At 37.1% G+C, this 27,364-nt stretch overlaps 1 protein-coding gene across 4 annotated transcripts; it reads left to right on the top strand.

Annotated features, from left to right (window-relative positions):
• The first annotated feature begins 173 nt into the window (after positions 1–173).
• On the top strand, positions 174–27,041 carry vcpip1 (valosin containing protein (p97)/p47 complex interacting protein 1). 4 transcript variants are annotated; one of them, XM_052023756.1, is made up of 4 exons: positions 174–2,983; positions 12,607–12,693; positions 17,956–18,906; positions 24,053–27,041. In XM_052023756.1, exons 1-3 carry the CDS (start codon positions 376–378, stop codon positions 18,873–18,875), a joined length of 3,615 nt encoding a protein of 1,204 aa, XP_051879716.1. In that variant the 5' UTR covers positions 174–375; the 3' UTR covers positions 18,876–18,906; positions 24,053–27,041. The 4 variants fall into 4 exon arrangements, with proteins under 4 accessions (XP_051879716.1, XP_051879717.1, XP_051879719.1 ...); XM_052023757.1 differs by having other exon boundaries at positions 24,050–27,041; XM_052023759.1 differs by lacking the exon at positions 24,053–27,041 and having other exon boundaries at positions 17,956–18,511; positions 18,570–18,776.
• The last annotated feature ends 323 nt before the right edge of the window (positions 27,042–27,364 follow it).

The raw sequence follows: 27,364 nt of genomic DNA, 5'->3' as shown, positions 1-27,364 counted from the left end.
TCCTCCGGGAATTGTAGTTCACAGTCCTCCATTTCCATTCGTGTTAACCAAAGGCAGTAGGTCCGAATCAACTACGATACCCGTCGCGCATCGCGCCACCTGCGCATGCGTGCCTCGCCCCCAGCTGCTCTCGCCGCGGTCCCTTCTGGCTTCAATAAAGGAGACTTGTTTCGTTTCGTTTCGTTTGATAACGGAAACTGTGAGTGGAAGGAGAAAGAAAAAGGAGCCGAGTACTTCCGCGTTTCGCCTCCCACTGAAGAATATTACTGACAGGAACAGCCTCTCTCAGTATCGACTGACCATGACACTGTGAGCAGTGACGATTACAAAATATATGGACTGATTTCATTATAACCTGGATTAATAAATGAAAGAATGTTGCAAGGATCTAAGAAAAAAGACAGGCGTATTCTGTCGGGTACGTGTCCGGATCCTAAGTGCCAAGCTCGGCTATTTTTCCCAGCCTATGGAGTCAGTATAGAATGTACCGAATGCGGCCAGCGCCATGAACAAAGAAATCTGCTCAAGGTAGAGGAAGTCACCGACCCTGACGTGGTGCTGCACAACCTGCTGAGGAATGCTCTGCTGGGAGTCACGGCCCCCAAAAAGGGCACGGAAATGGTGAAAGTAATGGGGCTGTCCAACTACCACTGTAAGCTGCTGTCTCCCATCCTGACCCGGTATGGCATGGATAAACAAACTGGGAAGGCCAAGCTCCTAAGAGAGATGAACCAGGGGGAAATGTTTGATTGTGCCTTGCTGGGTGACAGGGCTTTCCTTATTGACCCGGAGCACATTGGGACTATGGGTTATGGTAAAGATCGCTCAGGGAGTCTGTTGTACCTCCACGATACCCTGGAGGAGATCAAGAAGGCAAATAGTAATCAAGAATGTTTAATTCCTGTTCACGTTGATGGTGATGGCCATTGTTTAGTTCACGCTGTGTCTAGGGCCTTGGTGGGTAGAGAGCTTTTCTGGCATGCCCTACGTGAAAATCTTAAACTACATTTTAAGATGAACCTGGATCGTTACAAAGCATTATTCCATGACTTCATTGATGCAGCAGAATGGGAGGATATCATTAATGAATGTGATCCTTTGTTTGTTCCTCCTGAAGGAGTTCCTTTGGGTCTACGTAACATTCATATATTTGGTTTGGCCAATGTATTACATCGCCCAATTATTTTATTAGATTCTCTGAGTGGAATGAGAAGTTGTGGAGATTATTCAGCTACTTTTCTTCCAGGATTAGTTCCTGAAGAAAAATGTCAGGGAAAGGACGGACAGCTTAATAAGCCTATTTGCATTGCATGGAGCAGTTCAGGACGCAACCATTATATACCTTTGGTTGGAATTAAAAGGGGTCCTTTACCTAGGCTTCCTTTGAAACTGTTGCCTAAAGCCTGGGGTGTCCCACAAGAGCTTATTCGAAAGTACATACTATTTGAAGATGACAGCTGTACATTAGGAGGTGACCGAAGTTTGCAGGATAAGTACTTGCAGAGGCTAGTTGCTGCAATGGAAGAAATTTTCTTGAAGAAGCATGACATCCATCCTTCACTGGTAGCAGATGTTCATCAGTATATATACAGAAGAACAGGGGTAATTGGAATACAGCCTGAAGATGTAACCGAAGCTGCAAAGAAAGCTGTAATTGAAAATCGTTTGCAGAAATGCTTAATTTGCGGTGCTCTTTCAGAGCTTCATGTGCCTACAGAATGGCTGGTTCCAGGAGGAAAGCTGTACAATTTGGCTGCAAGTACACATGGTCAGCTGAAGCCAGACAAAAATTACAGCTTTCCTGTTAACCATCTTGTATGTTCCTATGACCCAAAAGATGATGTACTGGTTCCAGACTATAATTTGAGTCATTTGTCATCTTGCAACTGGTGCCATGGTACATCCATGCGCCATGTTAGGGGAGATGGTTCTGTTGTGTATTTAGATGGAGATCGAACTAACTCTAGATCAGCTGGTGGCAAATGTGGTTGTGGTTACAAGCATTACTGGGAAGGAAAGGAATATGATAACTTACCTGAAGCATTTCCAATAACTTTGGAATGGAGTGGAAGGGTGGTGCGAGAAACTGTTTATTGGTTTCAGCATGAAAGTGAAGTGGCTCTAAACAGCAATGTTTATGATGTTGCTATGAAGCTTGTCACCAAACATTTTCCAGGTGAATTTGGAAGTGAAATTTTGATTCAGAAAGTTGTTAACACAATATTACATCATACAGCCAAAAAGAATCCTGATGAATATACACCAGTCACTGTTGAAGGTGCACATAGTCGTAGAGTTGGAGACATGCAAGATGAACCAATATCAGAACCACATTTGCCTACCAAAATTATTTTAATGGGCCAGAAATCAAAGACTCTGCACAAAGAAGAACTGAACATGAGTAAAACTGAACGAGGTATTCAGCAGAATATTATTGACCATGCAGCAATTATACAAAAGAGGAAAACTGACAAGTTACGACAGGATCTGAAAGGACCAGGCCAACCATCTGTTCATAGAATTGTTAAAGATGGTTCATCATCTGCCCCAGCTACTCCCACTAAGTCCCCTTATTCGCCATTACCTACAAAGGAGAAAAAGATTAGAGTAACTACTAGTGATGGGAGACAGGCAACACTAACCCTTCAAGTATCAGTAACTTTTTCTGAATTTCAAGAAAGTATAGCAAAAGAATTTAACCTTCCTCCTCATTTGCAATGCATACGGTATGGCTTCCCTCCAAAGGAACTGCATCCTCCCAAGGTGGGATTTGAGAACGATGCTTTGCCCCTACAGCATGGTGATCGTGTATCTGTGGAGATTATGAAGGACATCAAGGAATCTGTAGCTGCTGCTTCAACATCTGTGGCGCATTCCTGGAAAGCTGAAGAAAATGAAGCATCTGGTCGAGCTTCTGTTAAGGATGTGCAAGACCATATTGATCTTGAAATGTCATCCCTCTGCCTTCTTGCAACCTTAATGGGTGAGAAATTATCTTTGTTTATATCAATTTCATTAACTAGGTTCATTATGGGGAAGGGATGGAATTAACTGGTAGATATAAAAGAGGAAAGAAATACAAAAGGTCGAAATTTGAAGCAAATGCTGGGAATGTATAATAATATATTCATTACTAGGTTCCTTTGCCTTGTATCCTGTAAAACCTACCGATTCATTTACAATCCACATTAATTTTAAGAGTTGAAATAGACTCCGTTGCAAGGCTGCAGCACTATTTATCTGCATATATTTAGCAAGAGTGAAGCTAGTGCACTTGATGCAATCAGTACTATGATGTGATGAAGCCTGCAAGTCACTTCACCCAGCCGTTATTTGAGCTAATTAGATCATGATGTGGAAAGTATTAGGAAGGAAGAACAGACAGCATAATGGTATTGTTGCATTTTGACCACATAAAGAATATTAGATGTGTGTTGACAGAACAAGAGAGAGATTCTGGAGTTTAATATATTTAGGCTGTTTGGATTTGATTGCAATTCATCTCAGATTCAAAGAGGTTTCTGTGTATGGATTAACACATATGACCATCATTTGCCAATGAGTACAGCAGGTCAACTGAAAATCAGTTGAGCCACAATTACATGTTTCTTTTGAAGATTTTCCAAAACTACTTAGTGGACATTATACTGCATTATGGATAACATTTGGGTGAAATTAACTTTGTGTAAGCAGTGGGATAGAACATAAGCAAGTAATTATCTAAGAATTGATTTTCTTTTTAAAATATGTATTCATATGCATTTAACATAAGTGGATTTAGAGTTTCTATAAATAGACCTGATTAGTATGTTTTGTAAATACTATATTGAGAGCTGCACATCATTAGTGGAGTTTTGAAGAACCTGTTCTGGTACTAATACTATTTTCCCTACTATGTTAATGAATTAAATCTATGAACTTTTTTGGTTTTATATAGACAGAGCTTCAAAGTTCAAACCTCAATCATTAACCGTGTAAGCAAATCTAGGCATCTTATTAGAATACTGGCTTAGATTGACTGAACAAATATTTTGGCATTAGATTCTGTAATGTTTACTCATTCTAGGAAACACACTGTCCAAAATTTTGTCCATTTTCTATGAAAATGGGTGACAATGCTTGGCATGTTTAGTATTTTCAGGCTGAAAAAAAGGTGTTTATAGAGTTCACTTTGCTTCTGCTCCAAAAAAAATCATTTTGGTAAATGAAAAACACAATGATGCTGGAGGAAGTTAGCAGACCAGGCAGCATCCGTGGAGAAAAGCAGGCAGTTAATGTTTTCGGTCAAGACCCTTCTTCAGGACTGAAGATAGGGAAAGCCTAATATATATATATATAGGAGGAAAAAGCAGAGCAGTGATGTGGACAAAAGAAGGGGGGTGGTGGGCACAAGGTGGTGATAGGTAGATGCAGATAAGAGATAGTGATAGGCAGGTGTGGGGGAGGAGGGGAGAGCAGATCCACTGGGGACAGGTCAAAGGTAAGAAGAAGGGGGTAGAAAAAAAAGAGAGGCTAGTAAAGGGAAGAAAAGAAGAAGCATGGTGGGGGGGGGGGGTTGGGGAAAGGGGGTTCTCTGAATCATTTTGGTATTCAGTTCATTCAGGTGGTTACATCCCAGCTATAGAAATAGCAGTTTCTGTTATGGTTCACCAACAAACTTAGTTAAAATTACAGGGCTATTAAACTCCAAGACTTAAGCAGTTAAGTCTCTTGCTATTTTCTACCTCTTTTATACATGAGCAGTTCCATTAGGTTTCTTAATGGTAGACAAGAATAGAAATCTAGGCTAATATATTAAGTTGTTACTTCATTGGGACAAGGAGAGGGAGAACCGAGTTTTACAATTCCACATCCCAAGTAAGGAATTTTTATAGAAAAGACGGTTTGGATCCTTGGTTGCCTTTGCTTTAGTGCAAAACTGTGAAATGATTTTACTCATGAGGCCATTATGGAGTCTAACCCTGCATTTTAAAATCTCTGTTGTTACAGAATGTTTTCTAGTTTCAAAATGTGGTCACAAAGTTTGGCCACACTGTCTGTGGTCATTTTGTTCACAGTTGAACTTGTTGGTTTGGCTCTGTGTTTGTCTCCTTTCTGCTTTCTGTAAGAGAGTTATAATTTAAAATATAAAATTCATGTCTATGCTTTCCATTTGAAAGCAATGTAGGAGGCCTGAATTTATAAGTAAGCAGGCCAAATATTGGAGGAAAAAATTGGAAGTAGCAGAATTCTAAATAGGTTGATTATTTTTCCAGGATGGAATTCAGAAAATGAAAAATAAAGTAGAATTGCAGTATAGATAGGAACTTGTACAAATAGATAGGAATTGATATAACACGGAAAATAAACTGAAACACATTAGAAGCACAATCAAAGAAATGGACATTGAACTAAGGAAGGAACCATTATAAAATATGGCAAAATAGTGGAGTATAATGGCATTTAAGTAGAGCATTCAAAGAAGACAGCGGGTCTTGTGGAAGCAGTTGAGAGTAAAGGCACAGATGCCAATGTTGGGTGAATTGTGCGACATAGCACTTGGCTATTGTCCCATACAACTGGTGGAAAGAACAATACTGTTTGCCCCACTTCACTGGTCTTTTTCCCCAGTGTCCTTTTTTTTCAATTGCACCTTCAATTTCCTTTCTAGAGTTCCTTTTGACTCTCCTGCCTCCTCTCTATCAGTCAGAATGTTTTGGATCAAAATAACTTAATGGTTTCTTAACATTTTTCCACTAGTACATTCATAATTATCTTATGGTGGAAATTAATTTCACATGGGTCAGCATCTGAGGAGCAGAGAATTTTGGAGGATGCTTGTTGCCTTGACGAGGTTATGGAGATAATATGGCAGGTGTTGATTATTTTATTCTGACTTCATCAGTTACTCCGAGACATGGATGGGCTAGTTAAGTGTTTTACTAGTAAAAATGCATGATCATTAGAATAAGCGGAGGGTATTCAGCATCCATTCGTGTTTTGGGGGAGCATATCTCTAAAACTCTAGGAAACTGTGAAAGACATCTCCAGTTCCAGTAAAGACACTTTCATTGAAATGTGCCACAGTATATCTCCCATTTAGTAGTTGCAGGTTTGCTTTAAGTAAAAGTAAGTAGCTAACAACCCGACCACTGGAAAACTTAACTCCAGTCTAAAATCCTATGATGTAGTATTTTGTAGAATGCCTTTTGGGAGTCCAAATATACCACATCAACCTTATTTCTCTCATTGACCCTTTTGTGTTGTTTCATTTGAGAGACTCCCAATCTGGTTACACAAAATTTGCCTTTTTAAAAAATCCATGTTTGTTGTGTCTAATCAATTGATATTCGTCCATGCGTCTGCTAATTTTGTCTTTTTTAAAAATTATTATTTATTGCACTTCCATCAAAACTCAGGTTGAACTGACGGATCTATAATTACTCGGTTTATCCCCTTTACTTGCTGTCCTCTCGACCATCCGTAGACCATTGCCTTTAATTTCTCTGCATTTCTCCCTCATGAAAATGTACCCAGACATCTCTATTTTAGACACCTCCCATTGCTCAATTGCAGATTTGCCTGACAAACTTTGGTCACAGTTTACCTGGACCAGACCTGTTCTCATTCTATTGAAAATAATCCTGCATTGAACTATTTCACCTTGGAATGGTATATATACAGTATTTTTCCATTGCTACTCTAAATCTCATGATGTTATGACAGTAGCTCATTTCTGAGAGCCAAGTCCAGCAATACTGGCATTCTCATTGAGCCATAAACAGATTGATCAAGAAAGTTCTCTCAATCTTCAATCTTGATTCCCCTCCCCCCCACCCCACCCTTTTGGCTCTTACATTATTTTTATGCTGTTGTAATTTCTTTGCTGTAGCTGATGGTGCAATAGTGAATCACAGGCATTCAGTGGCTTGCAGGTATGTATCTTCTGGATTTGACTGGCCCCAGTTAGACATCTGCTCTATAACTGCACTCAAGTTGGATTTCTCAACCCTGGTCCTATCAAACACTGTCAGTATTTTCTGTGGATGGAGATTCAGCTGTACAACACTGTACAGAGCACAGAAGAAATGCCTAGTTATTCAGTCCATTATTTTGTTAACGTATATGTTTAAAAGAAAATGAATATCATTAACTAAAAATAGTGAGAGAACATTAATTGAATTCAAAGGATCCTGAAACGTAGGAGGATATTTATCCTTCATGCCTATTCTTACTGTGGGGTTGTGATTTGAAAGGACAAGGCCTCTAACAATATCGTCCCTGTGGTACTATGCTGAAATGTCAGTCCAGAATTTGGACTCAAGTCATTGGTGTGGGATTTGAACCCACAACCTCCTAGCTCAGAGGTGAATGCTGCCATTGAGCCATAGCTGACACAGAGAAACATAGTTAAATTACAAAGGTAAATGCACTCTGTTCTGCATGAAGACTCAAATTAGATTTTGTTGTTGGTTAGAGATATTTAAATACCCTTGTGTAATTATTAATAATATGTGACTGGCTAAAACCCATGACAACTTGCATGTGAAATGTGAATCTTCTGCACTCGGATAACAATGTTAAATACCTCTTTGGGTTAGCAGCTAATGTTGCAACATACAGCTTAATGAGACTTGCATTAAGTTTTCTAATTAAACCATTTGGCTGTTCTAATGTTATGTTAATTAGATGTTGACTTGGGCCAAATAAACATGAATAAAAGCTTAACAGTTGCAATTTTTGGAATAATCTTAGTAAATATTGAAAGAGTGTTAAAAGTCAGGCCAGTTCAATAAATTCAGGTCAGCAGTTGGTTTTTATTCCCAGTAGATTTTTTTTAACCCCTGCATCCACCATTTAGTACAGTTAACTTTTTTTATACAAAGCACATCTTTGGTAATTGTCTAATATAAAGTATTGAATGTTCGGTACATAATTAATTGAAAAATATTGTTATTGACTTAAAGACCAGATTATGTTGTTTCAATTTGGCCTTCCTACAAAGTTTAGTGTACAGAAATTGAAAATAGGATTTTGAACATTGGTGGAATTGGTTTACATTTAGAGTTGCAGAATATTCAAGAATAGCTTTTATAGTATTGCTTTGTGAAGCTGTGTGGTATTGCTGCTATTTTTAGAGTGAAACTTTAAACACATAACAAATCTGAAAGTTCAGAATACTCTGATCAATTAATGCATCTTTCCCAAGTTCTATCTTCACAGTTTGTTAAATTTGATTACAAAAATGGGTTTGGAAGCTGTTCTGGAATTTTTGGAGTTATTTCTGGAATCTTCTGAAGCCACGATTAATTGCAAATAATATCCTGCATTGCAAATTTGTTTTGATGGAACTTTATGAAGCTATCTTGATAGTTTACAAATGATGTGCATACTTGTTTAATAGAAAAATTAATTTGTTTGCATACCATACATTAGAGTGGAAATTCACCACATTAACTATCTCTTTGAAGTTTTAAGTTTGAACTGTTGAACTTGCTATGTGACATGTATATCTCCATGTGATAGTTCAGCTGGAAGCAGCTGGGATGTATTAGAATATTCCAAGCAATCATTATGTGGGCTTGAATTTTGCTGGATTTTTGGAAAGAGTGAAACAGAACTACCAGCATTTCTGAGCATGAGCTTTGTCAAGTTTTGGGATATTGGTATAAGTTCAGAAGACCAACCTTGTTGAGCGGTGTCAGTAGTTTCTCAATAGCATGCTGATCTCTGTAGGATAAGTGAGCCCATTCATTTGAATGGGCATTGTAGAACCTTTTGGAGAGAGATATAAGAATAAGGCAAGCTGTATTTAATTTTAAGTTATTTCTGTTGAATTTTATGCTTTGATTAAAGATTTTTTCTTGATTTTCTTGTTCTTTGTAAATTTAAGTTGTGTTTTTACATGGTTTTCTCTGAGAAGCCAACAAATTTGAAAGATGGCAGAGCTGAGAGTGGAATTTTTCCACCAGTGTAAAGGTTTCAGGAGGAGCTTTGTGAGTGGTACTTGTATCTGGTCTGCCCATTTGACTCGTGTCACGATATTCGAAGTTCTGTTGTATTTCAGAGCCTCATCAGAGTTTTAGAGAATGGAGAATGTGTCTTAAGAAAATCAGGACCATGGTCTTCCATGTACTGGAAGCCTGTTGCATATACTTAATATATGCATAGCAACCAAATATATTATAGTGATGACGAAAAGTTTCCTTGTGTGTTTGATCTGGCTGAGGCAATGCTGAAGTAAGGAAGTGTTGTTATAAAAGTAAGGAAGTGTTGATGAGGCTCTACGGGGCGCTAGTGAGGCCTCATTTGGAATACTGTGCGCAGTTTTGGGCCCCACATCTTAGGAAGGATGTGCTGACGTTGGAGAGGGTTCAGAGGAGATTTACGAGAATGATTCCAGGAATGAAAGGGCTTAAGTATGATGAGCGTTTGTCGGCTCTTGGACTGTACTCGCTGGAGTACAGAAGGATGAGAGGGGACCTCGTAGCGACATTTAAAATGTTGACAGGTAAGGATAGAGTAGATGTGGCTAGGCTGTTTCCCTTGGTGGGCGTGTCCAGGACCAGAGGGCACAATCTTAGAATTAGAGGGTACAGTTTCAAGACAGAGATGAGGAGAAATTTCTTTACCCAGAGGGTGGTGAAATTGTGGAACTCCTTGCCACGCACAGCAGTGGAGGCCAGATCAGTGGGGGTATTCAAGGAGGAGATAGACAGATATCTAAATAGTCAGGGTATCAAGGGATATGGGGATAAGGCTGGAAAATGGGATTAGAATAGTTTTTTTTTCTTTTCTTTTTTTTCCCACCCCATTTCTTTTTCCCTTTTCCTTGGAGCAGACTCGATGGGCCGAATGGCCTGCTTCTGCTCCCTTGTCTTGTGATCTTGTGATCCTGGAAGTGCAGTGCACACATAAGTGCGACCTCTATAGCTTATAATTAGCACATTCCAACTGCTGTAGTTAATTGATAAAAGTGAGCAGCATTTTCCAGCAGGTGATCTTTCTTTTGCTTGTTCATAATAAAGAATATCTAAGTGGCCAATATAAGTGACACTGAAAATATTGCACAGTTCTTGTTGCATTTGTGAAGAAATAATTTGGTGAGATAGTGAGACCAACTTACTGACTCCTGTTTAAAGTACTAAATGAAGCAATGGCAACATTTAAATGTGATTTTCTTTTCAATTACGCTGAACAATTTGATTTTAAATTCCTCCCCAAGCTCTTTTGCAGGAAATGTGTATATTTATTTTGGGATGGCTATACTAATTGGAATGAATTTGAGATTTATACTAATCATCATTATGTTCCCTTTGGATTGCTTAGCAAGTATAATATGTGCCTTCAGTGGCTCGCTTAATTTGTCATTTGAGTAAGATGCATAGATCTCAGCCTAGAAAACAAGCAAAAGCTGACCCAGGACTCAAAACCCACAAGAACACCCACATCTTTTCAAGCTTTTGTATAACCAAGTGGCTACCTTCATTTTTTAAAAATTAAGTAATAAATATACTCTATATCTTATTGGGTGTGGGGGGAAGAGAGAATAAAATGTAGCAAGGCCTGAACATGAGTACAAATTGTGAAGAGACAAAGTTGATGAAACTTAAACATCCAGTAAACTGGAATCCTGCCTTTATCTACTACTGAGCTTTTTGTAAACAATAGCACAGGACTTGAATACTTAAACACTATTCCTGTAGAACTGGCAGATAAAGGTGTTGGGTTAGCTCAAAGTCACACTGAGATGTTGCACAGAAACAGGCTCTTTAGCCCATCAAGTCCACACCAACTATCAACTTGCCCATTTTTACATTAATCCTACATTAATTCCATTATCTTTATTCTCCCTACGTTCTTTTCATCTCGTCCCCCCCCCCCCCCCCCCCCCCCCAGATTCTACCATTCACCTACACACTAGGGGCAATTTACAGTTATCAATAAACCTACAAACCCCCACAACTTTGGGATGTTTGAAGAAACCACAGCACCTGGAGAAAACCCATGCGGAAGAACACGCAAACTCCTTGCAGTCCGTACCTAAGGTCAGCATTCAACCCAGATCACTGATGCTGTGAGACAGCAGGTCTACAAGCTGCACCACTGTGCTGCTCTTCGGTGTGCATAAGAAGTGGGAACCTATTTGCATTGGGTTTCCATTGGGAACAGTGATATTTCTTTGCTCCTTGTGCTATCCACCAGGGATTTAGACAGTAGAGGAGCTGTGATTAAGAGATTTGCAAGTGATATAAAAATTGGCTGTATGATTGATAATGAGCAGAAAAAACAGGGATTCCAGGAAATTATTGATTTGACAGGTTAAGTGTGCAGAAAAGCAGGAAAATAGAATTTGAACCAAAGAAGTTCGAAGGGAAAAATCATTTGGAATCAAAGAAGGTAAAGTTAGGATATTTCAGCAATGTGGAAAAATGAAGGGATCCTGGAGTGCCTGTTTACTGATCCCTGAAAATTGCATGACTAGTAGGTAAAGTGGTTATGAAGGCATATGGGATACTTTATTGCTAAGCTGTAGAATGTAATATTAGAGAGGTTATACTAGAATTGTATAAAATATTAATTGGGTTGCAGCTAGATTTCTCTTTACTTTTGAGGTCACCACATTACAAGAAGAGTGTGATAGCAATTAGAGAAGTCACAGAGGACATTTACAAGGATGTTGGGGTTGGAGTTTATTTATGAGGAAAAATTGGCTGCATTGTGGTTGTTTCCTTTAGAACAAAGAAGGCTGAGGGGAAGCTTAATTAAGGTGTACAATATTATAAGAAGCCCAGACTGAGTGAATACAAGAAGACATAATTCTCTAGGCAGGTTAATTTTGACCTATTGAGGGATAGAAGGATTAGAAAGGACTTGAGGACAATTGTTTTACTCAGAGGATGGTGGAGGCAGAAATACTTGTCTAGTTACATTCTTGACATATCTTGACCTGCAAAGGTATAGACTGAGAGGTCGGAAGTAGGAGTAGCCTGACTACCTCTTCCTCCAATTGTGTGGACGTGGTTGCCCAAGTGGTCTCTCCCAAACAATAAGTTTGTGATTCTATTTATCTCTGGAAATTTAAAAAAACATTTATAGGATATAATCCAAAATTTAGCATTTCTGTGCTAATTTGTGCTTGTATTTTGCATTGTTGAACATAGTGCTGTGATGGATCAGAATGTCCAACTAAAATCTTTCAACTCTTTTGCCACTAGGATTTGTTTTCTTCCCTAAATGACTTTGTGGTAGATGCAATGTGATTTGCATTTGGTTTTATTTTTGAAGTAGATGCAACCAAATTGCACACAAAGCATAATCAAAATCTCTGGGGGAAATAAATCAAACTATTCCTACACATTTCCTTCTGTCTGTTTTTGAGTATTTTTGTTGAGGCTTAAGGTTGGTTTATCAATCTAACCTGGTTAGAACTGTGCAATGGATAAAAACGAAGAACTATATAAATGGGTTTTTAAATAAAGAAAAAAATTGGTTTCAGATGAAATGCTGGTGCTTCCATTCATCATTATATTGAGATATCTAATTACAGAATGGTGAAGTAAATAATTTAGTGGTAAAATTGATCAGCTGCTTGGAACTATAATTTTTTTTGTTTGCAATACTTAGGAGAAGATGTTTGGTCATATGCAAAGAAGCTACCACACTTATTTGAAGAAGGTGGGGTGTTCTATAATGCAATGAAGAAAGATGTGGGTAAGCTAAGTCACGTTGCTGTTTTCATCATTGCAGGTTTCATCACTTTACTGATCCTTAGTAAATAGAGAAATAATTTTTTTCAAGTGTAACTTGTTATATATATGTCTGAACATGAATAGCAGGGAAATGTCTGCATTATCAATTAATGTTTAATGTTTAAAGTTTGCTGCTGCTTTAAAAACCACATCACACAGGCAAATGTAGCTTTTTATTAGATTGGTGATAAACTTATAGAAACTTCCAGAAATGGAAGATACTGTAAATGCTTTTTTTTTCCCTTTTTGCAGTCCCTTTTAGGATCTCAATTTCCTTTTAAAATAAGCCATTCCAAGCTAGGTACAGATATATCTTGTGCCATTCTCTTCTGAGTTAACCTCATTCTCTATTTTTGTGCTGTGTGGAGATGCTAATACTCTGCCAAGTTTCAAATATTGTCTTCTGGAAGGCATCACTGTTGATATTGCTCCAGTCTTAAAAACGTCCATTTATCACAAGAACCTGTTTCCTGGGCTTTATTAACTTTCTCATCTACGTTGGTGCATTCTCTTGAATACCACATATTGCAATCAACGAGCTGTGCATGTGCATGATTGGACAACTTGTATACACAACATCCACCACACTTCCATTATCAATACAGTTACCTAACTCAATTATACCAGTCAAACATGGTTTACTTCAACAAACCTCTGCTATTTCTCTTTAATTGTTCCATATCTTTCCAATGCTCATTCAGTTTCTGTGGAATGGCTTCTAGATATTTACTAAATGTATTCTGAACATTTCAAACTCTTGGAATCTCTAGTACCTTCTCAAAGTACCATTTAGATTGTATATTTGGCTTTAATTTTATTAGTTCATTTTAAATGTATCTGATTTTAATTTCTCCACTCCATGGTATGGCAGCTCTTGTTGCATCCTTTCTCTTTCAATCTTATTATTAGTTTTCAAATTAATACAGATTAATATATAGCATCAATGTTCGTACATGTAATACAAAGAAATCTGGAAAACAATCATGGCATAGATAATCATAAAGAACAATAAGATATAAAAAAACTGTAGATCCAACGATCTCTTAGTCAATGAATATAATATGAAAGAAAGGAAAGAAAAAGATTTATTGTATAGATTAAAAAAAGAAAGAAAAAAACCCAAATCAATAAGAAAAACTATAAACAATATAAACTAAACAGAAAAATGTCCAAAAAACCAAATAAATAAAAAAAGAAAAAAAAAAGACTGGACTAAAATTTCTCAGTAAAAACCGAGCAATATTATGTCGTCAATTCCGTTCCTCTAAGTTGGAAAGTTATTGAAAGGGAATCTACATCATGTGAAAATATTGAATAAATGGACTCCAAATATCTTCAAATTTTAAGTGAAGGATCAACAGTACCACTCCTAATTTTTTCCAAGTTTAAACATGATATAGTTTGAGAGAACCATTGAAAAGTAGTAGTGGGTATTGGATCCTTCCATTTGAGCAAAATGGATCGTTTGGCCATTAATGTAACAAACGCAATCATACAGTTAGTGGAAGCAGATAAATGGCCAGACTCTATCCTTGGTAATTCAAAACTTGCAGTGATAGGGTGAGGTTGTAAATCAATCTTCAATATATTTGAAATAATGTTAAAAATGTCTTTCCAATATTTTTCCAAAAGAGGACAGGACCAAAACATACGTGTCAAAGAAGCCACATTTGATTTACATCTGTCACATATAGGATTTCTATGGTTAACGTCCTTTTTTTAGGATCCAAGGCTTTTTTTTTCTCTTTCATCTTCTGTCTGTGTTTCTTTTTTGTTTCTTCATTTTCTTCTTAACTATATATGCCATTCTTCCACATTATTATTAGTAAAATGTTGGATATTTGAAATAGCAAATTATTAATAATTTATAAAAGCTGAAAAATATCTTGACTCCCATATTTTCATCAATTAGTTATGAGTGCAATAGGTGCCATGGTTGACCAATTTTATTCATCTGTAAGATTATTTTGCCTAAGTATGACCAAGGACCTTTGTTTTCGAGGGCTGCTTTCATCTGAAAACCTTCTGAAAATGAATGGGATGTTCTTTTTCATGGTGGTGCTTTCAGTATTTTTAAATTTAATTTTATATACTTTGAAGTCACCATCTTCCTTGGGTAGATTTAAAATATTTCAGGTTTTTCATTTTTGTTTTTAACTTCCAGAAACAGAACCATGCCCTGTCCTTTTAACCTTGGCTTAATTGTGTTAATCTACATATATCATTCTTGCATTTTGCATGCACACAATTACTTTCTGCAGTGGTCCTGCTGTAACAACTTGGCTCAATGTGAACCAGCAGCAAATGTGAGTCAGAGTTGGGTAATGTTGAAATTGGAAGCAAAGAAAATGGTTGGAAAACATTTCAGTTATATAGAAAAATACCAGTATTGAGTAATCAGTCAAGAAAGACTGCCAGTGACAAATAAACCAATGAAATAAGTAACCATCGGAACAAAAAATTATTTCCTCCCCAAAGTACCTGAAAAGTTTAATATCTTAAAAATTGTTTATTCCATGAGCTATCGAAACTTTATGTACTTAACAATATTAATTTTCACGATTAAACTGTGTACTTCTGTGTGAGGAAAATTTGGAGGCCTTCTGCACTTGTGACATGCAATGCTGATTATATGCCTGTAGCGGTTTTCAATTATCTCAAAATTCCGAGCTATTATTTCCTCAAAAATTTAACTTGTACGTTTCAGAACATAGAAAAGTACAGCACAGGAACAGGCCCTTCGGCCAACGAGATCTGTGTTAAATACGATGGCAGATTAAACTAAACTTTTCTGTCTGCACATGATCCATATCCTTCCATTCCTGCATATTCATAAGTCAATGTAAAAGCTTCTTAAATGCCTCTATCATATCTGCTTCCACCACTACCTCTGGCAGCTTGTTCCAGGCACCTACCACTCTGTTTAATTTTTTAAAAAACACTTGCCTCGCACATCTCCTTTAAACTTTTCCCCCTCTCACTTTAAATGTATGTCCTCTGGTATTTGCATAATAACAAACCAGATAATGAATTTGAGAATCTTTTCAATTAACTTTTAAATAAAGCTTATCTATTTTAATTTCGGAAGGTTTCAAACTGATGAAAATATGGGCTGGGATTTCCTTGGAGTCGTTCCTACTCTGCTGCTACAACTTCACCAGAAGTGCAGCTGTCACCGTGCCATTGTGGGAGAACTTTGCACAGAATTTTGTTTGTTACTCTGTTGTAAGAGTGGGAGACAGTGTGTGGAATTTTGGAAGTTATGCTGATAGTTGGATTTTTTTAAAAAAGTGAGATTTCAAAGCCCTTATTGCAGGCAAATAGTTTTCTCTGGAGTAATTTCTGTGGAGGATCTGGTTATTACAGCTGTACAAAATGTGGGTTAAATCACATTTGGAGTATTGTGTACAGTCTTTGTCGCCATAGTATAAGAAGGATTAGAAAGAGTGCAGAAGAGATTCATCAGAATGTTGACTGGAATGGAGGGCTTGAGTTACAAGGAGAGAGATGATAGGCTAGATTTGTCCTCATTGGAGCATCAGAGGCTCAGGGGTGACCTTATGGCACTTTATGAGATTATGATAATCTTTTTCCCATGGTAGGGCAGTCCAAAACTGGAGAGCAGAGCTTTAAGGTGAGGGGAGAAATTTAAAGGAAATCTGAGGGGCAAGTTTTTCCACACAACATGGTGGATATATATGGAACGACCTGCCAGAGGAAGTGATAGAGGCAGATACAATTACAAATTTTAAAAGGCACTTGGCTAGGTAGGGATACGGGCTTAATGTTGGCAAATGAGATTCACAGAGATAGGCACCACAGTTGGCTTGGACAATTTGGTCCAAAGGGCCTGTTTCTGTGCTGTACAGCTCTGACTTGGACAATATTGGTGATGTCCTGCTCCAACCCACAGATTTTGTTTCCTTGATTCTTCTATATTCTCAACCCCTTTGTCTTCCTCTACTGCCCATTTTCCCAGGCCCATATTTTTCATACTGCTCTCTATTTTCTGTCCTCCTTCCTCCATGTGTTTTGCCTGTGGCTTCTACATTCACTTCTTTTTCTTCAGTCCATTATTGTTTACCCCTTCTTCTCTCAATCCTTCTCCCAATTGATAGGCATCTGCATTCTTGCTTTACTGCTGCAGCTTGTGTTCTTTTCCCTGGATTTTAATTCTTCCTGTGACAAAGACTAGTAGCTTCCCAGGAAAAAAAATCTGTTTGTGCAAATGCATGGTAAATGTTGCTATTGCTCTTTTAGAATGCATTGCAACCGTTTGTGTTAAATTCTTCTGTGGTTGGATATTTTTTATTCACAAGGTGGTTGAAACATTGTTATCTTCCCTGAACCATTCTTGAACCAAAATTCAAAATTACAATAATGTGCACATTTAAAGAAGTGTTTAATTAGTTATAAAATACATTGGGACATGCCGGATTCTTTTAAAAACTGCTCTGAGTTCGTTATCAATTTCAGAGACCTTATGCTGATTTAAAAGGGAATTTATTATTTGCAAATAATAATCATTAAATGCTTTAGGAATTAAATAGTATTAGATTGAATGGTTAGGAAAAGAATCAGTACAGATTTGAACAGCATCAGCTGTCATTGCATGAATCTGTGAACCTGAAACTTGGCAATAAATGTGGAGAGGACTTTTAAAGGCACAAGTTGCAGGATGGATGATAGTGATCTGAGTGATAAATATGTTCCTAAACTTTTTGTGTGTATTGGAATTGTGGTTGAAGAAGGCATGAACAGGGATAAGAAATTGGTTTATAGCAAAAAACTGAAAAGCTTGGGTGATGGAGGGTAGTAGGGTTGTCTTTGCATTTCAGTATCCTGGATGAGTAAGCAGTTTCTACACAACGCAGGTAAGTCTGATAATGGTTTGTGTGGTGCAGCTAGATCTAACCCATTTGTTGTGGACTTGTGAAAACAACACCAGGGCATAAGTGTCTGGTATCCCAGTTAATTCTGATAATTCTGGTGGTTTTTGAGTGCAATTTAGATTTGCCATTATTGCAAACTGTATTTCATTGCAGATCTATTGTCTGCTTAATCAGTCACATGTCACTTGGAAACACGTATGAGAATTCATTAGTATCAATGAAATGCCATTTTTCTTTGCAATTTTTTTTAAATGGAGATCATAATACTAGGTTGTATAAAATTTGTTAACTGATTCTAATATTTTATTTTTGCTATTCGTCCTTGTACTTAGGTTTGGCAGATGGCAAGCACTTCACACTTCCTCAGCTTCCTGGTAAAACATTTGTGTACAATGGGACAGACGATAGACTGGAGTTGTGCATTGATCCAGCAGGACACATTCCCATTGGTCCTGACATTGACAATATGATCAAAGAGGCCTTAAGTCAGTTACGGTCTGAGGGAGGACCAAGAAGTAGAGAGGGAAGTCCTTCCTCACATGGAGGGATGAAACTTGGAAGTGGAGGTGTAGTACGAAAAAAGTCTGAACAAATGCCAAATGTCACAGCTTTCCAGGGAAAAGGCCATTCCCTAGGGACTGCTTCAAGTAGCCCACAGTTGGAGCAGAGGCATAGCAGGGAAATGCAGATGCCTAGAAAACAAAGTACAGGCAGTTCCTCAGCAACAGATCTTAATTGTGCTATTGGCAAGTCTAGTCCCAAGCAAGGGGCTTCTCCGCCCAAATCCACTGGTGGAGATAGTCAGCTAATACGAATGGCACCTGGTTTTGTGACAATGCGAGATGGTAGGCAACTTGACCCCAACTTAGTTGAAGCACAACGCAAGAAGTTGCAGGAGATGGTATCTTCTATTCAAGCTTCCATGGATAAACACTTGAAGGACCAGAGTGCAGAAGAATCAATTACTAGTGATATTCATGAAACAAAAGTGCACTCTACAACAACTTCTGTCCCATTAATAACGAGAACTGAAAGTCTTCAAATGGATGCCCCGGAGCAACCATCCATCGCTGCGCAAGCAGGTGACAATGAGAATTTAGGTATGGAAACAACAACAACTGGTGTGGAACTGTTATCTTATTCGTCCATACCGTCCTGCAAGGTACATGAAGCAACCCTTTTGAATGAAGACCTTGAAGAAATGGATAGTCAAGAAATAGAGGGAACAGTTGAACCTATGGATCATTCTTGATTTCATATGGAAATGGATATTATAAAGCTCGGTGAGTCTCAAAAAAGTATCCAAGATATTTTAAGTTACTTACAACTACAGAAATGTTATTGTGCCAGAATACAAGGAATAAAAGTAATGAATGTTTTTGGAGCAACTATTTAAGAATGTGTGCCCTTTACAAGTTTATTCTGTAAGCTGAGAGAGAAATTAGAAGAGGAAAATAATTAAAAATATTGTAGCTGGTTACTTTATAATTAATAAATATATCAGTCAGTTTCCCTTTGTCTTGACTTGATCATGACATTTAAGCTTGACTCCCTTGCATATATTACAGAGGGTGCAAGTATTAGACCAGGTTGTACATTGTAATTCTTCTGCCACTTCAACCTTGTGTCCTGCCCTTATGAAATAAAATATTATATAAAAATTATTCTTGTCAAAAATGTATGTTTGCCTAATCCTCCCTTTTATTTGAAGTTTAAGAAGGTAGCATGGTGCCACAGCTTGTAGAACTGCTGCCTTGTGGTTCCAGCAACCTGGGTATCAGTGAGTTGTAGACTGTAGGGAAAGTTGTTGGGAATGTAGGATTAATGTAAGTGGGGTGCTTGATGGTTGGTGTGGACTCAATGGGCTAAAGGTCCTGTTTCTGTGCTGTATGTTTCTACGATTTTTAAGATAGTGTAGATTTGCTTGTTGCTCTTTATTCCTTTTGTAAAAACAGAAAATGCTGGAAACACTCATCGGGTCATGCAGCACCTGTGGAAAAAGAAACAGTTAACATTTTGGGTATGTTTCATCAGAACTGGGAAAGAGAGAAAACAGATTAGTTTACAGTTTCAAAGAGGTTGGGGGTGGAATGGATAGAACAAAGGAGATTGAGAATAAATGTTAAAGTGGCATTCAGAAGCACATTTTATTTCTTTGTGTTAGCAGGGCTGTGGGATATGCCTAGCAGGCCAGGCTATAGAGAGAGAAACTGAGCTAAAATCATAGATGGATGACTGTTTTGTCTATCAGAACTGGCCATCTGCCAGAATTAACAGAGTATGTTACCTAAAGTTGGAGAATTTAATATTGAGTTTGGAAGTCTGAAATTTGCCCAGACAGAAGATGTTGTTCCTCAAATTTGTGTTGGAAATTGTGAAGAGCGATACATTGAATGTGGAAGGTGAGGACCAAGGGAGCTCTTTCTCGCTGTGCCCAGGAGGGGATTGGGTGAGCTCAGTGGTGCGGAAGATAGATGAGTTCTGGTATTGGGGAAACTGTGGTTCAGGAAGAATCCTAATTTTGTCCAGCTCCAAGATTCCACCAGCAGACATGCATTCCCTGCCCGTTCAGCATTATGAAAGTCTTGCTCCCTTTGTGACTCCCTGGTCTGTTCTTCCACCTCCACCAACCACTCACCAACTTATGGCACTTTCCCATGCAACTGTACAGGATGCACCACCTGTCCTCTCACCTCTTCCCTTTCCACCATCCAGAGACTCAAACAGGTGAATTAGTGATTCCAATTTGGTGTCCTACATTAGGTGTTCACAATGTGATGTCTCAACACTGGAGAAACCAAACACAGATTTACTGTGAACCTGTGTTTAGTCCACAGGAGTGGAATTGATTGGAGCATAGGTATTTTGTCGCAGTATGGATCAATTGATAATTTAACTTGGCACCAAGCTGAACATAGTAAGCAAAGAGGAAAGATGAATAGGAAAATAAGATGGTAAAGGGAGAGTATAAAAATAGAATGGTAATGAATCTAGAATTCTTTTGTAGACATGTAAATTGCAAGCAGGTAGTAAGAGATGGGTTGTGGCTGATTAGAGATTAAGAAAGTAATCTATAAATGAGGGCGTAAGGCATTCCTGAAATATTTAACGAGAACTATGTAAATTTTTTACCAAGCAAGATGTCAGAATATCTTGGTAGAAATGGGTGGTAAAGATGGAGATACAAGATTGCAGATGTTGAAACCTGGAGCAAAAAAACAACTCAGCATTTTAATTTTGGCTACAAGTGGTGGAGATAATGGGGGAGATGGAAATTAATATGGAGAAGATATTAGAAAGGTGGATTATACTTAGAGTCATAGTCATACAGCACAGAAACAGGCCCTTCAGCCCAACTAGTCCATGCTGACTGTGTTGCCCAGAGAGCTAGTCCCATCTGCCTGTGTTTGGCCCATAGCCCTCTAAACCTCTCCTATCCATGTACTTATCTAAATGGCTTTTAAATGTTGCTTATGTGCCCACCTCAACCACTTCATGTAAATAAGTTCCTGGCTCCAGAAAGGATTCATCCTAGGTTGCTGAGGGAAGCAGGAGTGGTGACTGCAGAAAGGCTTGCCATAATTGCCCAGTTCTCTACAGATACGGAGTAAGTGCCAGAGGATTGGAAAATAGGAAACGTAACATTCCTTGTTCAAAAAGGTTTCCAAGCATATACCCAGCAATTACAGCCCCACCAATTTTATTTTGAAGGTTGGAAATATTCTTGTATAAAATGTTGGTTAGCAGGGTCAGTAAAGGAGTCAGTAGCAGCAAGTCATGGTACATCGATCTTCAGTTGGAGAATGGTTTAAAAAGTGATGTTTCCCATGGGTCAATGCATGGACTGCTGCTTTTTATTTTGGTATATATATTTACATGGTGGATGTGTGGTGTGTGAGGGGTCAAATTTTAATGTTTGCTGTTTGCTCCAAACGTGATGTGGTAAAAAGCAAGGACTGCAAGAGGATTTGAGCTGGCAGTATGGGAAGACAAATAGCAAAATAGAAGTGTGAAGTGATGCATTCTGGGCAAAAGAATGAGGTGTGACCATGTAGACTAATTGGCACAGTTCTAATATGTATGTTGAAATTGAAGTAACCAAGTGTTAACGTACAAAAATCTTTGGGAAATAGCAGTTTGTATTGAGAGTTTGATTTGTAAAAAAACATAGGATTCTGGGCTTCATGTCGAAGAGAGATGGAGTACAATAGAAGGGAGCTTATAATTAACTTTTTGGTTCTGAGAAGAGATCTCAGCTATAAGGTTTGACTGTGAATGCTGGGGTTGTTCTCCTAGGTGAAAAAATAATTAAGAGAACTGGTGAGGTCACACCTAGAGTACTGTGTACAATTTTGGTTCCCTTACCTGAGAAAGCATATTCTAGCATATGGAGGCAGTCCAAAAAAGATTGACTATGCCAATTCCTGGGATGAGAGTCTTGTTCCATTGCAGCTAAACAAATTACATATATATTCTTTGGAGCCTAGGAGAATGAAGGGTAGTTTTATCGAAACATGTAAAATCCTTAGAGGGCAGGATAAGGTAGATGTTGAAATGTTTTCACTAGTGGGAGAATTTTGGATGAAGGGACATGGTTATAAAATTAAAGGTGTGCTCATTTAAAACTCAGGTGTGTAGGAATTTCTCACAGAAGGTGATGAATCTCTGGAATTCTCTGTTAGTGGGTTGTGGAAGTTAGATAAGAAGCAGATCATTTTTCAAAAGATCAGGGAATTGAGTACTCTGGGTGTTTATTGATTATGAATTCAAATTCTTGATGAAACAAATCTAATTCACTTCTTTAAGTCTCATGGAACAATAGCAATTCAGTTTGTATCACATTATAAGAATATAAGAAGCCACAAACTAAATAAAGCCCCATAAATGTGAAAATTGATTAAAATGGGGAAAACGTGTCAATAACTCTAATTTGTTATGTTTACAACTGTAGGATTGTTAAAACAAGGATATTAATGCATTTCACTATTTATGTGGCCATAAGCTGAGTTAGTATTATCTGATTGAGCTTCATTGTGTTTTTACTCTAGCAGTAAACTGTTGCCTATTTTTACATGGAATTGCATACAAAATTATTCTAACCTTGTGAAGGAGATGCTTACGTTCTCTTAGTTATCTGAGGAAGCTACATCCTTAATGCAAAACAACAATATTAATTTATTCCCTTCTGTGTTTTAACATTTTATGCAATGCCATTTAGAACAGCCTGTTAGTAATAAATGAAAAATCATCAAGGTTAGCAAAAGATGCAAATTAACATGGAAAACCTTGTAGTGAGGGAGAAGGAATGGGGTTGGGTAAGTTACCAAAAGCTTTATTAAATAGCAAAGGATATCTTGGAATGTGTGAACCACAGTCATGCATATTTGCTAAATGATATTCAAAATCAATCCCTTGATTTAGTTTACATCTGTTCACTCCTTGTAATCCTGTATCATAACATTAGTTATAATACAAGATTAATGTATATAATGTTAAATCTACTTGTGACACATTCATGTATTAATAATAAGAGTAGAAAATGTTTGAATTACTCAGCAGGTGAGGCAGCATATCTAGAAATAGAAGCTGAATTAATGCTGACCTTTTTGCATCTGCAGTATTTTCACATTTTCTTTGGAGCATGGGAGGTTATTTGGCCTCTTGAGTCAATGCAAATAGACTCAATCGCACTACTTCACTTATTTCATTGCAGTACATTTTCTCTTGTCTGCCTATTAACTATTCCCAATTCTCTTACCACTCACCTGCATTAGGGGTAAATTGTGATAGCCCAATTAATCTATAGCATGGTTTAGTGAAGTAGTAAAAATACAGAACACAAGGTCACAGTGACGATGTGACAGCACCAGGGGTCAGGATTGAACCGAGATCTGTGGAGCTATGAAGCAGCATTTCTACCTGTTGCTTCACTGGGACATATTAATAATTATAGCAAATCTAATTTGTCAAAGTACAAAAATGTCACTTGCTTGGAGGCATCTTCTAGATAATCTGAAAACCTAATTGAATGTTTGATTCTCAACCAAAAACTTGTGATTGAAATTTGAGATTATTTGCTTTTGCATAGTTGACCTGATGATTGGAGACAGGGAATAATGGAGCAGATGAAGAAAGCAAAACTAATAATTCCACATCTGAATTGACACACACATTGAACAATAGAAGTTGAATAATTATATTCAGTTCTACAGGACTGTTGTTTAGCCATTCTGTGCCTTTGGCTAGTTGGATGAAAGAAAGAAAGACCTACGTTTTTATGGTACCTTTCAAGTTCTTTACAGATGTATTTTCTATTGCTGGAAAAGGGAAGAAAATGAGTGATGGGGAAGGGAAAAATTGGCTTGCATTTAACTTGAATTTAATTGTTTGTCTAATTTCCCCTCCCACACCCCACCTCCATCCAAGTAGGCAGAGCTGGCTTTGTACAAGACTCGTGCCATGGCAAAAGGAACTCGTCGTGTTCAAAAGACAGAATCAGATTTAATTTTTCCTATGCATTACATCATACCAAGATTATTCTTGGTGATCCACACAATGATGTCTGCCTTACTACTGTCCACATTAATCCACAAATCATTAATGTTAGCTTGTGCTTGGATTCTGTTTTTGATGCAGCTCTCAGTAAGACCTCTTTAATAAGAGGTGAGTCTCGTAAGAACGTATCTCCCTGATGCACTCAAAATTGATTTTAAAAATATTAGTTGGTGGTGATGTTTGTGCTTGAAATGAAATATTGAAATGTGAAGTTTTGAAGGTTGTGTATGATGTCCATCCATTAACACAAAATAAATATAATCACTCTTTAGAAAGATGCAGACAGACTTCACTTTCCAGGTCTCAAGGGTTGGGACTGCAACTAGAACCTAGTATAATAAAAGTTATGTTTACTTTTGGTTTGGCACTTTGCAGAAATAATCTCTAAGTCAACTATTATGATTAATTATTTAATTTGATGCAAAATAAAAATATCGCAGAAACATTTGTGACAGTTTTGAGATTTGTGCGGTTTTTTAAAATAACAAATTCAACTATGACCTTAATATAGGGCATTTCGATTAGTGATGATGAAATAGCCTGCAGTTAAAATATTTGAGCCTTGCATTTAGTTTATTTCAGTGGTATGCAGATTAGTTTTGGCTGGTCTTTGGGTGGAGATGGAATACTCGTTGCTGTGAAATTGACTGGTTCTATACTTGTCAATCGCTGCTTGGGCATGGGTTCAATTTTAGAATTTGGAGAATTTTGCACTGATGTAGGTCTTCAGTTTTTGCTCTGGATAGTAGAGTGAGGTGGGGGGGGGGGTGGAACTTACTTAACTAAAGTTGAATCTTGGAGAAAATAATGAGCTCCACTGAAAGATTGTTATTTTCAAGACCGAATCATTAACTTGAGGTTACCATTGTTTGGATTCCCAGCCCAAATCTTTTTTGGGTGCAATATATTTTGGTGTGGTTCTCCAAAATACTTTCCAAAATTGAACTTCAAAGCCAAGTAAAGGGAAGAATAGTCCAATTTCCTTTTTTTCTTCTTTAAACACACATAAGGTCTGAAATGTTGGTTGTGTTTTTATTTTCCATTACAGATGTCAGCCAGCAATGTGATTCCACAGGGTATGTCAGACTGGAGATCACACTCTTTGTTGTAAAGGACAATAAGTACAACAAGCTTGCATTCCACTCTCAAAACAACTGTCAGGAATTGGAAATTAGAATGCTTTAGAACAGAACTGTAGAGTTTTGCAGGTTTCAAAAGGTGCCAGGTTCATTGGCCATTTATTTTCCAGCTGCTTAATTCATTTTCATAAATTATCTTACTTCATCATTTCACTTTAAAAATATCACCACAAATATTTAGCGTTGCAAATTAAGAGAATTAAGCACTTTTATTTTTAAAAAATTCCATTATTCTCACTCAAAATACCAAATTGTATCAAGCATCTTGGCCAATAAATTCCACTTGGTGTGATACAAATACTGAGAAAACAAATGTTTCTCCACTTCAAGGTGCCATGCTGTGGTGTGTAAAATCACCAACAATGGTAGTATTAGTAGCAGTTAAGTAGAGTAGTTATTAACTATAGCAGGTGATTTTTACAGTAGCTGTGTGTGGTAAATAGTTTTAACAAGACTACATTGTGATTTGGAAATGAAAGAGCTACCAAATATTTTCTGATTTTTGAAATGTGAATGCTAATATTGCCACTGTGTGAATAGGAAGATTTTACTCGTGTGTGAAATCAAAATGCACAAACCTTAATCAATATGTTTAAAAGAAAAAGTCTGCCCTTTTTAAAAACTAGAAATGGAATTCATAAGCCCACAATAATACAATGTTAAAAAGACTTTCTGGAATAAACTGATCGATTATTTTTGCTTTGTGGAAACAAAGTTCAGAGTTTCTACTTTTCATTTAAACTGTGCTTTGAATAGCCAGTATCATAGTCAATTAAACTTGATATTAACTTAAGTTTGTATTTTTTAATGGATTTCCTTTAATTTATAGTAATTGTAATGGCAATTGAATCATTTTTAAGGCTGCTTGGAGGCGTTCTGTGTTATTTAGACATTTCATAAATATTTGCATCCTTTGAATGCAAAAAAAGAAATGAATGTGCTTTCTGAAAAATATAGATTAAAATTCAAATTTCACAGGAATGATTTACTTTTCAAAATGAGCAGTATGCTGACAGTTTGGGCTTTAAGCTATTTTAATGATTCATTTGCTTTTGAATTTGTTTTTACGTAATTTGTGAGGATTGCAAAGAAAACTCTGTTAAGTATTTTCATTAAAATTCATTGCTGTCTTTCCTTGGGATTTTCAACTTTATCCTTTCAAAAGTAATAGCAGATCTTGTGCAGAATATTGTTGGGTGGGGCATTCTGTAGAGTGAAATAACCAAAAGACTAAATTTGAGAATTTAGATAAACTGCAAAGCAAGCCTAAAGTTAAATATCCCACAAAAGTTGGATTTTTCTTTGTTTGCAGTGTTTGCCATCCAGTTATTGGAACATGTTAAGGTAACCCTGAGTATGTATGGATAGTATACTGTATATATAGTTTATTTTTAATGGATAAAATGTCCTGTTTAAAAGAAAATGAAAAAGTTGATGAGAAATGTACTGAAACATTTATGATAACAGGATGACACCGGCAAATGTTCAGCAAATTTGGTTTGTTTATATTTGTGGTTGCTGTACTAAATATCTGCAATGAATTACTCTATAATGTAACATCTGTATAATAATAGTATATATTGTACAGTACTATAAGTGACTTGTACAGTACTTGGAGTTCTTTTCTTGAATGCTAAAAATAAGTATATTCTATAAGTATCAGCTTGCTGTTAGCATGTTATGAGCATATATTGAAAGTGCAATAAATTAATATGTTTCCCGTGCATATTGTCTAAGGGTGTTTTAACACTTCAAGTGGTTTTGCCTACACTTTTGCATTTCTACATGTGACCAAGAGAGAATTGCTAATTTCACCTTTGCATCCCAGTGATTTCACAGGTACCATCATCACCCACTTTATCTTTTTCATATTTGTTACATTTGTGCAGCTCATTTAAGTTGAGATTAAATATTTGAATATAGAATTTTGCAATATTAAATCTGAAGGAACTAGATTTATTTATACCATATCCCTTTCAAAACTTATCCAGCTCATCCTAAAAGAAATGGAGATAAATAGCCTTCATTCTATAAGTTGGCTCCCAAT

The sequence above is a fragment of the Pristis pectinata genome, chromosome 9 (assembly GCF_009764475.1).
Source record: "Pristis pectinata isolate sPriPec2 chromosome 9, sPriPec2.1.pri, whole genome shotgun sequence".
In the NCBI taxonomy this organism is placed as follows: Eukaryota; Metazoa; Chordata; class Chondrichthyes; order Rhinopristiformes; family Pristidae; genus Pristis; species Pristis pectinata.
This window is presented reverse-complemented; position numbering and strand designations above follow the sequence as displayed.

Excerpts from the sequence above, each read along its gene's own strand:
- vcpip1 (XM_052023756.1), top strand. The coding sequence starts at position 376 with ATGTTGCAAGGATCTAAGAAAAAAGACAGGCGTATTCTGTCGGGTACG. Across the intron at positions 2,984-12,606 it reads CCTTCTTGCAACCTTAATGG|GAGAAGATGTTTGGTCATAT; the intron begins GTGAGAAATTAT and ends TGCAATACTTAG. Across the intron at positions 12,694-17,955 it reads TGCAATGAAGAAAGATGTGG|GTTTGGCAGATGGCAAGCAC; the intron begins GTAAGCTAAGTC and ends CCTTGTACTTAG.